Here is a 13,094-nt window from a genome sequence, read left to right as displayed (position 1 = left end):
CTTATTTTGCAAATCTTTCTGCATTGAACCTCATTTGCCCTGCTGGGTAGGTAGGCAGGATGCTGCTGACTCAAACCTGCCCACTTGCCCACTGCATCCATCCCTTCCCTCATCCATCTCCATCTATATTACTACTAGTGTGGAAATGCAGAGGAGAAGTCTGCTAAAAAGAGACTGAGCTCTTCTTTAACAGTCAAACTTAAAACCGAAAACAAACGAAAAATTTGGAATCAGGAAAGGACTTAGGAAAGAGACAGAGACAGGAAGGAACTGTGTAATGGGAGAGGTTTGTTAAATGAGCATTGTGCTGTGACCATACTCTCTTCCCACTAGCCCAGTAGTGGAAGGACTGTACTACAACTATATTGAGACTCCTGCAAAAAAATTCTGGTTTTAGTTTATGTTCTCCAAGCACACCTGAAATGCTAAGTATAATGTGCCTATAATTAGGTAGGCAATCATAATAATTTCTTGTCATGAGTAACAGCAAACAAGTCAGAGGGGAAAACAGTATAATTGCATATAGTGCAATCACTACACAGCTTCAGTATGGCTTTTCTTGTTTGTTTTTCCTTCTATTTTAGGAAAGAAAGCAGTAATCTGATTGATGCTCTTCATAAACGAATTAAAATGCCATGCATGCTTTTACAATAATTTTGCTCAAAACAGTTTGTGATTTCAGAGCTCAGAAGCTTACTTGAATTTTGAGAATAAAGAGGCCCGCCATTAACATGAGGTTGAGCAGAAAATGGGGCAGTCACAGAAGGATTCCGTCTGTATCCACCAGAAGATGCTGAAGAAGTGGTAGAGTTGTGTCGTGAGATTTGCCTGGTCATTGTGCCATACTGGGAACCAGGAGCTGAACCAGGAGCAGCTGAAAAGTATTAGCCAGAGGAACCAAGGAAAAGACTTAAGCAGAGCATTACTTGGGATAGAATGCAGAAAACAGAAAAAAGCCCAGACCATGGGAAATACTTGATTACAGGTCTCCAATAATTAAAGGCCAGTACCAGGAGATTAACAGAAAACAAACATCCCTGTTATGATCAATAATGAGAAAAAAAAACACACAGGACATAAACCAACATTCATATAAAGGGCATTTGAGAAATACTGAGAACTACTTTTGAGAGACTGGACTGGAAAATTGAATCAGCTTCCAACTCCTAAGCATATCTCAGTAATTCTACATGCAACACCCTTTGTTAATAAACACACAGGAAAAAAAAAAAATCCACATTCTGCTCATTTTTCATTGTGAACCAGAACTTGTCTCCACTTTAATATAAAAAAAAAACCACACTAACAAAACAGTAAAACAAATGTCATGAGCTTCAGGCATTTGGCACACTTATCAATTATATTTGCTGGTTGTGCTTTTATATTGGTAGCATTTGCACTAACAAATCAGAATCACCAATGCCAGCTGACAGAAAGATATGTCACTCATTCTTCAAGGACACCCATTTTTACCTTCCATATGGTTGCTGCACAAACTTCAAGGTTAATAAACCAGATTAAGTTCTCTTTTGGATTAACCTCTGACAGACAGAGAAACAAATCACACCTTGCAAACTAATGCATCTCACATGTTGAGGTCACGGGGATCAATACAATTTTTAAATGCAAAAATTGTTTTGTAGTAAAATGTTTTGTGCTTTTATATACGTATGTATGTATCTTATATAAATACACGTAAATATAGATAGAAATGCATACACACAAAGAGCATGTGACCAGAAATTTAAAGTCCTGTAACACTATCCAAAGTCACTGTTGCTTCAGTAAGGGAAAGTGCAAATGGTTACGTGGGTCAAAGCCTCCAAAGCTACTTTTGTTAACACAATCAATGAATTTTGTCATCAGCCTGTGATGGGAAAGGGTGAGGTATTTTTTCCTGCCTATTTGGAAAGTGCTACTTTTAGATCCCATCCTAACAGCTCTATGTAATGCTTGAGACAATTCTGCAAGAACTGTTAGCTCATATCCTCAAGTTCTCCAGTTGCCAGCTGCCTGCAGCATTACAGAATCAAACCCAAGCCACTGTGATGGACACTTTTGCTTTTTAGTCACCATATGTCCACAGGATAGAAGACACAGATCACTCTACACATCAGCTACCATTTTTAAGCCAAAGAGCAACTGTTGTGGCTTAGTTTCAGCTGCAGCAGTGACATAGCAGAATACCAATATTCAGGTTGATTTTGAGTTCTTATAGATCAGACTAACTGGATCTTAGCTTCATTGGGAACAGAGATTTCAGGCAACTGATTTCAAGCCTTTTCCCCATACCTTGTGCATTTACCTTCAGAGGCTTTAACCACAGGAAATTAGTGGAGATTAGTTTAAAAAAAAAAAAAACAAACAAAAATTCCCAGAACTGATTTTTATACTAAAATCGTGTAGATCCCAGTACAGAAGAAAAAAACCACCATCACTAAGTCCATTAGGAGGAGGTGATTACTGATTATGCAGCATGACTGCAATCACTTCAGCATTGATACAAGTCTCACCTATCAGATTGCCCATCGGGAGAGGTGGTGGCAGTGGTGGTGCTGGCATGGGTCCAGAAGGAGGAAGAACAGAAATGTGAGCTAATAAAGTAGTTTATAATCCCAATTAGGCCATATTATTAAAAAAGTAAAAAATAAATAAATAAATGGAAAGCATGGGCATTTGATAGGCTTCCAAAATAACTATAAAAAATCCACTTCTGCCAACTAGTACAAACTCAGGCCCTGATCCTACACAGTGTTCTGTACCTGCAGCTCTTTATTCCCATTGATTTTTATGGGATGACAGACAACAGTAAGGATTTTACTGTTTTACCACTGTTTTACCACTGCAGGATCAGAAACAGCTGGGAAAGGAAAGCCTACACATGCATATGTGAAGACTTTTCATCTGAGGAACAGAAGTTTAAGAGGTGCAATAGCAAAACTACATTACACCAAAACACCACCATTTTCTTGTGCAAATTAGCTTACAAAATACACAGCTAGTAAACAAGTGACTGAGTTGGTTTATTACCAACAATCCTGACTGCTTATTATTGACAGATTCTACACATTCTCATCATTCATCATTCTTAAAGACAAACGAGTATGCTTTCAATGCCGAGAAATTCTGCACAGTTCTCATTTACTGCTGTGCTACCTTATACACACAAGTTCTACTGCATCAATGATCTCCACCATACAACACTGGTGGATAAGCCTGAATTCTGCTACTACCAGTGTTTTCATAGGTCATCTTCTGTGTTTTAATATACAGACTTCTACTTAGTTAAAAAAAAAAACAAAAACAAAGAAAAACAAAAAACAAACCAAAACCAAACCATGTACCGGCAGATGGTAAAGTTTGCAGGCTATCTCAGGAGACAACTGAAACAGCCCATCAAACATAGTTGCTGATGCTTCTCAAGACATCCAGAAAAGCCGAACTGTAGCTAGGCATTTAAAAATCTACTTAAGCTTTAAAAGGATACCCCTCTCTCCTTCTCTCCCCTTCCCACCTTGATTATCTTGTAAAAACATGCACTGACAAAGGTGTTTTAGCCATCTGCTATTCTGTAAGTGATTCTTCTGCAGGTACTTTTAATGAAGAATTAAAACTTCAAATGTCCCTCAGAACACATATTTCCTGACTAGCACTGTGCTTCAGGACAGCTTCTACCCCACCGTATTCACTCAAAATCCCTCTGCAAACACAAGTGAGTGACATTACAGCCATAAGTTAACATAGGAAGAGTTCCGCATACCTGGTCCAATGGTTGGTGGCGAAGGTGTAGGCACGGCAATGGGAATGCCAATACTGCTGCTTCCACTGTTCTCTCGACTGCCACTTCCTCCACTACTACCGCTACAAAAGAAAACCGCAAGTATTAGCACAGCGTTTCCTACAAAGGCCTATCAGCAGTCACACCTCCTGTGTGAGCTCTGCTAGTCCAACTCAATTATAGACTGCTGAAAAAAACCCTACAATATGCCTCTGTTCGTACCTACAATTGCATAATCAAGTCTGGATGCATTACATCCCTAATAAATGGAATTAGCTATGCTGATAAACATCTGATTAAATGCTTCAAAAATAGAAAGGTAAGAACCATACCAGTTTTAGGCAATGGAGTAACAAGTGCAGGAATAGTTCAGGGGCCTTATAATTTTAATTAATAAGCTGGGGCTGAAAGAATTCATGCCTAAACTATAAATAATTATTTAAGATTATTTATACTGTCAGATGAAGGAACATTTCCTTTGCTCAGCACAGAAGTTTAGACTGAGAACCTTGTATCTGAGAACAGTCACAATAAACCAGTTGGGGTGGGGTATGGTATGGATAATTTTCTGTGTATTTTAACACTCTCCCTGCTCGTGTGCACACTTCTCATGTACGAGAAGTTTGTTTCTACAATAATCTGAAAGGTAACTGTACAGCCAGGTCACAATTTGTCTAAGTACTGTTACATGATATACACATTAGAGGCCAGCAAAACAGATTTTTACAGAATGTACTTCTAATGAAATACTGGGTAACATTTCTATACGTCTTTGGAGGCCATAACACTTCTTTTACTTGAGGAAGCTGAAAAAGAATCAAGATTCAGGTGAACCTGTCCTTACTCTTATCCAAGAGCAGTCCTTAGGCCAAGACTTGAATTTGCATGGATTAAATGGATAATAAAAATAGAACTAAGTAGTCAAGATGTTTTGAAGCCAGAACACTGTTTCAACTCATCCATGTTAATTAAAGAGTACTCATTAATGTTAGAATCCATTTACCATTCCTGGAAGGCTGCAAATCAGTGCTGTCAAGAGTCAAGCACAAATCATTCAAATGTATCTTAAGAAAGTAACACTGTTACAAAAAATAAAATTGGTGATCTAAAATGGAAGCCAAGATAATTCCTTTAAAATTAGCGTTCTGTCTGCTGACGATCTTGATCTTGTCACCATGGTTGCAGCTGAACTTCTAACTGCAGTCTACATAAAAGACAATCTTGTGAGACAAGAGTAGGGAGCATTCACAGTAGCCAGCTAAACAGATTAACAAGATCTTCGCTGCAGCCAGATTTAAAAGTTATTTTATTCTAATGCTATACTGAATTCTTGTGTCTGGCTTTTTCCCCTGCAGAAGCAGATGCTAAAAATCAGACTGCAAAAACCTGGTCTCCCTGAAGAGGCTCAGAGAAAGATCCAGCTTTGCAGTTCAAGAAAAAGATTACATGACATTGGAAACAAGAAGCAAGATACACCTGGAACACCCTTCTCACCCAAAATATTCCCTACTCTTTCATCAAAGCCCTTAAGCATGCAGAAACAACTGGCTGATGCCAATACCTGCTCTGTGAATAGAGTTTTATTTTCTACTTCTACCATGCACTGATTATGAGCATTAAGCTTTAGCCAAAAGAAAACAATTGGCTCTGGCTACCTCCATCACAGTGTTTCTAATCAACAGAAATTTCCCTTTGCAATCAATGGTCTTGAAAACAACCAAAAAAAAGCCCAAGCATATTTTAGGCTAAGGTTAATGATGCAGCTTTCAACCCATGAGGGCCCATCACTATCCTACCTTGCAACTGCATAAATTTTGAAGTTTTGCTTATTCTTGGGAAACAAATCCCACAGAACAAAATAAACCAATTATATAAAACAAGGCCTGTGGTTACAGAAGTTGCTCAACACAAGGCTTCTACAGAGTATGACAACACTTCTATGTCATTAGAGAAGTCAACAATACAGTGAATAACCCACCTTTTGCCTTACAACAAAAAGCCGACAGGCACGAAACTTCAAAGCTTTGCTGGGACTTCAAGTAAGCATCAGTATGCCAGGCAGGAAAGAGCTACAGAGAGAAAATGCTTTACCTGTGTGTTCTTGGTCTCTGGTTCAAGGAAGCTGTCCTTCCTGGACTGTGCTGGCTGCCCAGTCTGGCAGGACTTGTCATGTAATCATTGGGGACTGTTGGCGGTTTGACTGGCTCCAGGGTTTTGTATGGAGTATTTCGTCTGGTCAAGGAAAAAGAGATTTGAAGACAGAAAGATAAAGGATCAGAAGATCAAAAGGATAAATGAATGAAGTAATGAAGCCATTTGTTTTCTTAAGTTTTTATGAGAGATGACTGCACAGTGACCCACATTAAAGCATATAAAACAAATTCCACCAGGCAGGATAGACAGGTCACATTTGACTCTCTAAAGTGCTCATCCATACACGTTGGCCTACAGCATGATAAACTGGTTAAAAAAGCCTAAACTAAATTTACCACACAAAATGTATTCTTTGAACTACATAACACACAATAGTTACATCCACATAATATTCTGGGGTTACCTTTCGGTACACTGCATGTGAAACTCTCCCACTGTAACAATTTCCTCTCCCCCCAGCATTGCCTCAATTGGAGCTTTATTGTCTCTGTTTTGCAGCTCAAGAAAGTGAAGCCCAGAGACTTCCAAGATGACCTAGCAGACTGCATCAAGTCAGAAATACAACACAGATCTTTTGAGATCTATTTACCAGACCCATTATTGCCTTAAGAACAGTGCATTTATTGTACTGAACTGCAGAGCCCTTCAGTTCTCATCAGTAACTAAGAGATCCCTCGCAAGACGCAGAATTTGGCAATGCACCAGCCAAACAAAAACAAAAATACTAAACTACTGGCATTTAATCATTTGTTCAAATACTGGTTGTAACCAAGCTGGTTAAGTTGCACAGCTTCCTGGTATTTTAAGAAACCACTTCCTTTTTACAGTATGGAATGCAACAGTACTGAATTCTAACATTTTATTATTAAAACCTCTCAAGGAGAAATTCTTGTAATTGTTTGCATGGACTGTGGTGTTTGTAAATTAGTTTGTCTATATAAAGAACTCCAGCTGATTTTAATATGCAGACTGCCACCACCTATAGATCTGCCAAAAGAGATCAGTCGTGGGAAAAATAAAGAAACCTTGTGTTCCAATTGTAAGAGATAAAGCTCTGAACACTGCTGAATGATATGCAGGGAAGATTTTAAATGTGCTTCCAACAGGAATAACCTTGAAAACTAATGTTTTAAGGTATTCTACCTTGGGATGCACTGGCAATAGGAACTAGTCCTCAGCTCTGTGTTACTATTAATTGTGGCTGTACAATTTAAAAACATTGTCAAAAGCAAATCCCCACTACGTCCTTAGGTTCAGCCATGCCTCAGTTTCTCCCTTGTTCTTCTTAGCTTCACTAAAGAACTCAAACTCCTAAGCAGCAGAGAAGTCAAAATCAGTTTCTTTCCATCACTCAAGTCCAGTCCTTCCTTTTGTTCTTCTGCCAGCCTTATGCAGAGGAGGAAAACACTGTATCCTGACACTGCCCAGTGCTCCCCACCTTGCTGTCCTCCAGTGCTTCACTGCAGTGCTGATGCTCAGTAGCCATAAGGAAGAGATACAGGGAGGCCGAGGCCATGCTCTGACCCAGGACCCTCAAGACACCACTGCAACTACTCCCTCCATCCAGCCCCAGCATTTCGCTTGTTCTGTGGTACTTTTAACCTGAGCATCCCAGGTTTTCCACAATCTTTACAGTGAAGAGACCCCTGCTTCCTGCAATCTCTTTCCCCTTTCAGCCCACACGATTTCTGTGCGGAACTCCCTCCCTACCATATTCTTTTGGACAGTCCTCCCTGGAGGGACAAACTGTACAATAGGCAGCACATACTTAAAGGCCCATATTACACACCAAGCTCCTCCAGATTTTACATGCTTATCGCTGTTTTCTGGATCAAAGGGAGAAGAGTATCCTTGCGATTTCTAGCAGTTTTTCTGCATATATTAGTGAAACAGTCATGCCTATGATATTTCATGCTTTGGCAGAACACGGCTGCTCAAGACAAGAGCTGTACTTCCTGAACAAGAAGGGCAGATACAAATCTCTGTTACAAACCCACATTATTCCTCCCCCTCAGCCAACTGCTGCCTCTTGTCAAGCTCATCTGGAAATGACATTCAGTGGATTAATCCTTATCAGGCATCAGCTAAGGCAACCAAACAGCTCCGGCTTGATCAGGGAGGAGTATGAGACAGAAGCAGCTCAACAGTCCACCAATACTGCTGCTTCACTAGCAAACATCCAAGAGAACATGAAAGTGCTACCCAGCTTCCCAGGGCTGATAAACAACTCTTTCTCAGCTGGGATAAGAGAGACAATTGGAATACTGATTGGATGCCCTTGAGCAATGGGAATTTTCACAAAACATGCTGAGGAAGCCTCTAGGGTAACTTCTCTGCAGAACACACAACAAAACACTGCTATCGTAAAGTAGCAAAGCGTCAAATCAGGATTAAAAAAATCACTAAGTTTTCAACAAAAGGAGTTCCTACTTCTAATTTTCTTTGACCATTGCTCCTGATCCCCCTCCTGTTCTGTCTCGCTGTTCCTCATTTTCCCAGCTCTCTGCCTCTAGCAGGCATCATATCTGAAACCAACACAATCACGCCAGCCAGCCAGCCATTTACAGGGCCTCAGTCCCCCACAGCATAAAGCAAAGACTGAGCTTGACAAATGAGTAAAAGGCCTTGTTTAGGATACCTTTAGGAAGACGATGCACAGTTGGACACACAAAGCCATATGGCACGTGCACTGAGCTTCTCAAATATTAATGCTTTGGTCTCTAGCAACAACTATTTGCTGGCACACCAAGATAAGCAGATTTCACTCCCTACAGATGCACAAGAGCAAAATAGATGCTACGGCAGGCAGGGAACTTCGGTCACAGTGGGACTTGAGAATAGAAAATCCTTCCTCATATAAGCAGAAAAATAAAAATGCACAAGCCTGAGAGAATTAGTGTTGCCAACGTATTCACAATGCAACAAATTTTGCTTAGATAATGCAATAAATAGGGCACAAACGGCCATTTCATACCTCTTATAATACTGATAAATGAGTAGAGACAAACTTTAACAACAAATACTTTCCCCGAATGAAGTTAAAACCTTTTTGATCTTCTTTTGTGTCACTAAGGTTTTCTTCCCCACAATCAGGAATAACAATACCCTCCTCATTTAGCCATATCTATAATACATCCTTCCCCCATGAAAAAAAACATTCTTTCAAAAGGTCATACTGAAAATGAGAGTCAATGAAGCTGAAAGGGTTTGTAAGGAGACGGTGACTGTGTATTTTGCTAACAGCAGTAAGAATTGCCCCCTATCCACATATTTCAGAAACACCATCATCACCATCACACTTAGAACTTTTTATCCCAGAGGCTGGACCAAGCTGCTTCCATTCTTACCCCAGAGTTCCCCGGCCTGACATGGGAGGACTCGGTGGTTTTTGTGTAGGCGGATTTGTTCTTGACAAGGTGCCAGTTCTTGCAGGCTGGTTATTTCCATGCTGAAATAAGGGAAAACATGGTTTTATTTTTATAACAGAGCAGCTCTGTTATTGACAGCTTTTTCTTTTTTGTTTTGTATTTTTTTTAAGTGCAAGGATTTGAAGTGAGAATTCCCAGACAGCTGTCAAACAGCAAGTTTTCAGCTACACGTAAGATAGACACCAGTAAATACAGTATGTCTAAATACAACCTTGAAGTTATTTTTGCTATTAATTTACAACAGACACCAGGAAGGTAGGTAATTGACAGGTTCACACAAAAATCTCTTATATCCTCTTTTCTTTAAAGGAAAGCCACATTTGTGTTCACCTCCATTCAGATGGTAATAATTTAAATCAAACTTTAATGCTGACAGTACAATACAGTCAGCATGAGCCCAGAATTTCTCAATTTGCCCCTGCTATTCGACTAGCAGAGTCATTCAGGTTGTCTGGGAAGTCTCCTGCAAAAAAATGTCAGTGAAGGGAATCAAGGCATCTACTGAATTCAGAGCAAAGCACTATATGTGTTAGAGAAATTAATGTATCTATATATAAATGCAAATGTCAATGTATCACAGATATATTGACACACACTAAACGCTGTAAATAAAAACAATCAAGTATAGCATGTTTAATCTAAATATCCTATGGAAAGCAGAGCAGAGCATAAGAGAGCGCTAGTTTTCAGTTTTAATGGCTCCGCAGCCTCTACTATCAGTCACATGAGGCACTGTGGGTCAAAGGAGAAATAACACTTCTTACCTTGGCTTTTAGCCACTTAACGTTGGCAAAAAAGGGGGGAAAAAGGTAGAAATTAATGGCAGATCCAGCACAACTGACAGGACAGGTTAAACTACAGATAATCACATTTTTAAAAAATCATTTGTGTCCACTGATAATTAGCTGCATCCCCATACACTAACAGCAGTTTTTACTGCCTCACTTAGTCATTGAAAGTTCTGTGCCTGACTGAGTGACCACTGTAAAAACAACTTGTGACAAAATGAAGTTTAGCTAAGCTTTGCCAAATTTGTTTGCCAGGCTGCTCATGGGCAGTAAAAGCTTGAAAAGCCCTTTGCTGACCATTCAAGTCCAAACCCAGATCAATGCTATTTCAATGACAACATGCACTTAAGAATTACTTAAGAATTCATTCACAAAACCACAATTTCAGCTGTATGGTGCAGAATAGGCTTGCCTGTTGTTTTGACACTTAACCTTCATGTGTTTTGAAGAAATCCTAGCTGCTGCACTGAATGGTAAATAAAGCAAACGGACCTCTCAAACAGGATGAGCAGAGTGCCTTTCACCTCTGGTTCATTGATTGAAATCTGATTCAAGCCAGCACAGTGCTGGCTGCTCAGAACTGTGTTGGCAGTGTTCTAATGATTGTTATTCTGAAATTTTAGCTCTTAGAATCAAGTCATTATATGACTCCATTATATCATTTTTACAGCCTTCATGACTGCAGAGGGAAATAAAGTACAAAAACTTGCCGTCATAAGGAAAACAAATGCCACATTTTACATAAATTCAAATTTTCTCTTGATTTTATTCAGGGGGAGGAGTCATGTTTCTGAATAGGGAAAAGACAAGCTAACACAAACAGCCAAAATATAAAACAGTCCAAATGCTTTTTCTGAGGTTGTTTGTAAATTAACTATCACATGCAGGACAAGCCTCCTAACACACAGCTTTTCAAACTGTGGTTTGCACCTTCTTCGCCTCCTTCTCAAAGAAACACAGACTAGTTTAAAGGTACCCATGAACTCAGGAAAAATAATTAAAACATGCTATGCAGCAATGTGCATATGCGAGATGTTTGACAGGGTCTGCAAAACCACTCAAAATTGCTGAGGCTTACAAATCAAAAGAGGTTGAAAGCCAATGCCCTTAAGTTATTCATATTACAAGAAGAGAAACACAAAAACCTGCTCCAAAATTCAAGTGCAAATGTTTAGCTGTGTTACGTAAATTTGAAGGTTATCCCATTCACTCCATTTGGGCAGAAGTTCATCAGCAGAGCAATGAAATCAAGCAATTTAAACCCTCTCTGTTCCCACATACTTATTCCATGGATAAACACAAAAGTTCAGCTTCCAGGATGCCAGGGTACTATTATATTTTTAAAACAGGCTTTTAGCAATGAAATTTGCTTTCCCCTCTCACAGGAATACGTGACCCTTCCCCTTACTTCACCAGCTGCCAAGGGTAATGGCATAATACAAAGAATTTGTTAAAACAGACTGAAAAATGAAACTCTTGGTTCTGTCCGTCCCCAGTAACTGCAGATAGAAACCTTTTCAAGGTTTAGGAGGAAGGGTGGCATGGTTTCTTACCCAGCCTCTACAACTAAATTTGCATTCCTCAAAAACACAAATCCAAAAGGCTGCTCTCTTTCCCTCCCTTTCACGGTGTCACTCAGCACTTACGGTGAGTCTTTCCACCTCCTCCTTAGTCACTGTTACATTCTGCCTCCGCTGCAGTGACAATACGAATATCAACTTCTAGCAATGACTCAGGAATCTTATCTTTTTTCAAGCCTTTCTAAGTACAATTTAACATATTAAACCTATTTGAAGTCCAGCAGCTTTTGACCTTTATTCCTATCTCTCCCACTATATCAAGTGAGCTTCATCTCTTTTGCTACCAAACAGTATGCAGATACACACACTTCTTTATTGCGCAGAATTAGTAACTGTTGTCATACTGCTTTCTATAAGTAAAAAGCTCTGTATGTGTTCTCTCTGTTGCTGTCAATACAGACAATATAACACAGGAAAACACAGGAAACATATGTAACATAGGAAAACACAGAAAGAAGGAACAGGAAAAGACAGGGATTCTTATGGGAGAGGAACTCCTGATCCAGAAGACATAAGTAAGGGAAGAAAGCAAATGTGTCAAAGCGAGATGAACCATATGGCTATTTAGTAATTTTTTTATAAGCTAATTTTCTTGTATTTATTGGCTGAGCTTATGAGGTCAACCTTGCTGCATTTCTTGGTTTGAAAACCAAATTTACTGCTTTTTAAGCAATTAAAAAAACTCCTTGGAATTGGGAACAGCTGAGGCAGCAGTATCTAGACTCACTATGATTTTAAGAAAAATGGAGGAGAAAAAAAAAAAGGCAGAAAACCAAAAGGAAAAGCAGGTATGTGTTTAATGCAGGTTCAGGCTTCTCTCTACAAATGCCTCTAGGCCAGTAGGCAAAACATGACCCTTACCAACTGCTTGATCAGTATCAAGAAGGTCAGAGTCAGGAAGGAAGAAAGGAAATGCAGGGCGTGAGGAAGGGAAACAGCAAGCAGCATGCATAAGGTTCACAGCTTCAAGAAAGAAGCAGCTGCTCTGAGAGGGATCTATGAAATAAGTGATAGGAATTGTAAAAAGAAAAGAGCTTAGTCAAATGCAGAGCAGCACTGAGAAGTCCTGCAGAACCCGTAAGGAACACTACTCCCTTCTCTCCAGCTAGTTGTACCATTGTACACAAAGGAGACAGTTTTCAGTTAGATACCAGTATCCCGGATGATGTACACACGAGAATAAAATCAGCCTGCTGGGAATGCTTGTGACGCTGAAGCAGAGAACTAGACAGATCAGGATGTTCCAGAAACAAGATAACATGTTAAGAAGCAGTACTGGTTTTAATTTCTTGCAAGTATCATAGCAGAGAAATGTTTTAAAGCAGCAAGCAGAAAAAAATTTGTCTTTCCAAGGAAAACCCATTAA

The 13,094-nt window shown here is 39.5% G+C and overlaps 1 protein-coding gene across 15 annotated transcripts in view; it reads right to left on the bottom strand.

Moving 5' to 3' along the window:
* ABI1 (abl interactor 1) overlaps positions 1 to 13,094 on the bottom strand; it is a 79,932-nt gene that overhangs the window by 9,293 nt on the left and 57,545 nt on the right. For 2 of the 15 annotated variants that reach the window (XM_062633573.1, XM_062633564.1), the window contains exons 4-9: positions 10,125 to 10,139; positions 9,280 to 9,380; positions 5,870 to 6,010; positions 3,761 to 3,861; positions 2,514 to 2,594; positions 698 to 874 (exon numbers count right to left, since the gene is read on the bottom strand). In XM_062633573.1, coding sequence (XP_062489557.1) covers positions 698 to 874; positions 2,514 to 2,594; positions 3,761 to 3,861; positions 5,870 to 6,010; positions 9,280 to 9,380; positions 10,125 to 10,139 — 616 coding nt within the window. The remainder of the gene's footprint in view (positions 1 to 697; positions 875 to 2,513; positions 2,595 to 3,760; positions 3,862 to 5,869; positions 6,011 to 9,279; positions 9,381 to 10,124; positions 10,140 to 13,094) is intronic. The other 13 variants (XM_062633577.1, XM_062633563.1, XM_062633566.1 and 10 more) reach the window with 8 other exon arrangements.

Source organism: Pezoporus occidentalis, unplaced genomic scaffold (assembly GCF_034315485.1).
Source record: "Pezoporus occidentalis ecotype Australia unplaced genomic scaffold, CSIRO_AGI_Poc_V1 ctg40, whole genome shotgun sequence".
Taxonomy (NCBI): Eukaryota; Metazoa; Chordata; class Aves; order Psittaciformes; family Psittacidae; genus Pezoporus; species Pezoporus occidentalis.
The sequence above is the reverse complement of the archived record's forward strand: the minus strand, read 5'-3'. Positions and strand labels throughout refer to the sequence as shown.